Genomic DNA, 2,438 nt, shown 5'->3' with positions numbered 1-2,438 from the left:
CGGGAAGGCATGCTGAGTGGTGGTTTCTCCAGAGAAGATCTGGGATTCTGAGGAGCTTCAATTTGAAGGGTCCTCCAAAATTCTGAGCAGATCTGAGCATATATGGGGACGGCACAGATGAACATAAAGAACTGGCATCTGAGGAAAGAATGGAGGCTAAGAGGTCATGGTAGACTTACCGCAGGGCCTTCTGGGCCGGGTGGCCCCTCCACTAGCATACCCTGTGGAGTCCAAGATTAAAAATCAGAAGCTATAGTTCAATCATCCACCAGCCCCCCGCCAATCCCACCTCCCTCTCTTCTCTCCACTGCCCTCAACTTAGTGACCAGTATTAACTTACAGGTTCCAGTACTGCAGGCTCCCCCTTCTCTCCCTTCAGCCCACGGGGTCCATGGGCGGCCTGAGGGAGACACACATGTAACCCCCAGTGGGGTCTGTGAGCAGCGAGGACACCAAGAACGTCCCCATCCTATTGCTGCCTTCATTCCAGGTCCTCTCCATACCTGCCTGATCCTCCCTAAAATTCTCAAGTCTTCCCTAAAATTCTCTTACACACAGACCTCCCAGGCCTGCCAACAAGACCTCAGCAAACTCTCCAAATCCCAGGAAGCTTGTCTTCCCAGTCTCATCTCAGCAAACACAACTTCTCCTCTCCTTGAGAATCTACGTCAGGAGGCTCTCCAGCTCTTTCCTGGGATTCTAAACTGATGAACTTCCTGAACGCTCTTCTTGAAGATTCTATACTATATTGTCCCCAAACTTATTCAGTCTCCAGGAATTCTTTGAACTTTAATAAACCATAAACTCCCTCATCTTTTCCCCAAGTTACTTAACAAGAATGAAAGATTGGAGATAAATTTTTTTCTCTTTTTATTTGGGGGTAAAGAGAGGGGAGGGCAGAATTTGGACCTGATAAATGACAGCTATGTACACTTTTTCCAGAAGAAAACCTGTATGGCTGTGTGGTTTATGCATAGAATTTATCTTATCATTTTTAAGGTTTTAAAAAATTTAAAAGTCCCCAGAGGTTAATTATCTACACATCAAATTGATTTAGAAGCTATCCCTCACTTGTATCCCAGACCCAGGACTATTACTATTACTGGCTTTTAAAAAGATATAACTCTTGAGTTCAAAGAAGACCCTCAGAGACAACTCATTTGTGTATCTGTCCCCCTCCACCACCACCACCTGGTTTGTCCCTAGCCAGAGTCCAATACCTTTCTTCCGACCCTCACTTATACTCTAAGTCACCAGTTTCCTACCTTCCTGACTTACCACTCAGATACCAACCCCAGGGCCAGAACCAAGGTAAGGATAGAGACAATAAAGATCATTCACCACCAACCCCACAAGAAAACTTCTCCATAATGTTCCCCTCCATCTCCACCCTGACCAAAAAGCAATTATCTATTTCCAAATGCTCCCAAATCACCCAAATATCCATAGCAGTATAAGAAAGCAGCTGAAGGTCAAGGGTAGCAATATTAGAGGAGGCAGGCTGAGGGAAGGCAGCAAGGCAGGCAAGGCAGCCATACTGCAAAGCAGGCAAAAGATGGAAGGGGGAAAGCATGAAATAGTCTAAGTGACATGAACACATGAAACACTCAGGGAGACAGAACAAAGGGAAAATACTTGGAAGTCAGAATGACGCCATGGCCAAGAAAAATGAAACATGGCCAAGAGAGCAAGAAAATAAACTGTTGAAACAGGAAGTGGCTAGACAGAAAGGAAGCAGCCAAGATAAAAGGATCCAGAAAGTGGACATTCAACAATAATAGAGCCATAACGAACAGGAGAGAAAAGAAATTTGCAAAATAGAAAGTGACTCCTGGAAGTAAAAGGCAATTCTTCCAGAAAATATAAACATCAAACCTAGGACACACATAATATTTGACTTGAGAAATGTCTAGAAACTTTAAGAATTGGATAAACTGAGACACACAGGGAGGTGTCTTAATCTAAAAAGAAACTGGCACAAGATAGCATAAAAAAAATAGAGCTAAGACACAAACAATAAGTCCTTTTTAGTCTAATCTGACACAGTTGCAAAGATGAATGTCATAACTGAAGAAGACAGGAAGTGACTGCTAAGATAAAAGGTGTTATACAAAGTTAGATAGTTTGATAGCAACATGGGCAAGAAACTACTGAGTTTGGTTTGAGAGTCTGTTGGTTGGTCTGATCTTACTATTGTTTGTTTGCATATTTTTTCTATATAATCTGAGTGAACATTCAGAGAGTAAACTAGTTTTACATTTAAGATGAGATATTGTTTCAACCAAGAAAAAATGATAGGGAAAATCTGAAAATACATACATACATACATACATACGTACGTACATTGTTGTTGTTGTTATGTGCCGTCGAGTCGTTTCCGACTCATAGCGACCCTATGCACAACAGCCCTAAACCCTGCTCTATCCTGCGCCAACCGC

The 2,438-nt window shown here is 42.7% G+C and overlaps 1 protein-coding gene across 3 annotated transcripts in view; it reads right to left on the bottom strand.

The window, feature by feature from the left end:
• COL11A2 (collagen, type XI, alpha 2) overlaps positions 1-2,438 on the bottom strand; it is a 36,017-nt gene that overhangs the window by 20,259 nt on the left and 13,320 nt on the right. For all 3 annotated transcript variants that reach the window (XM_006882100.1, XM_006882101.1, XM_006882102.1), the window contains 2 exons: positions 341-400; positions 180-221 (listed from right to left, as the gene is read on the bottom strand). In XM_006882100.1, the coding sequence (XP_006882162.1) occupies positions 180-221; positions 341-400 (102 nt within the window). The remainder of the gene's footprint in view (positions 1-179; positions 222-340; positions 401-2,438) is intronic.

The sequence above is a fragment of the Elephantulus edwardii genome, unplaced genomic scaffold (assembly GCF_000299155.1).
Source record: "Elephantulus edwardii isolate Elephantulus edwardi_28Jun2011 unplaced genomic scaffold, EleEdw1.0 scaffold00017, whole genome shotgun sequence".
Taxonomy (NCBI): domain Eukaryota; kingdom Metazoa; phylum Chordata; class Mammalia; order Macroscelidea; family Macroscelididae; genus Elephantulus; species Elephantulus edwardii.
The sequence above is the reverse complement of the archived record's forward strand: the minus strand, read 5'-3'. Positions and strand labels throughout refer to the sequence as shown.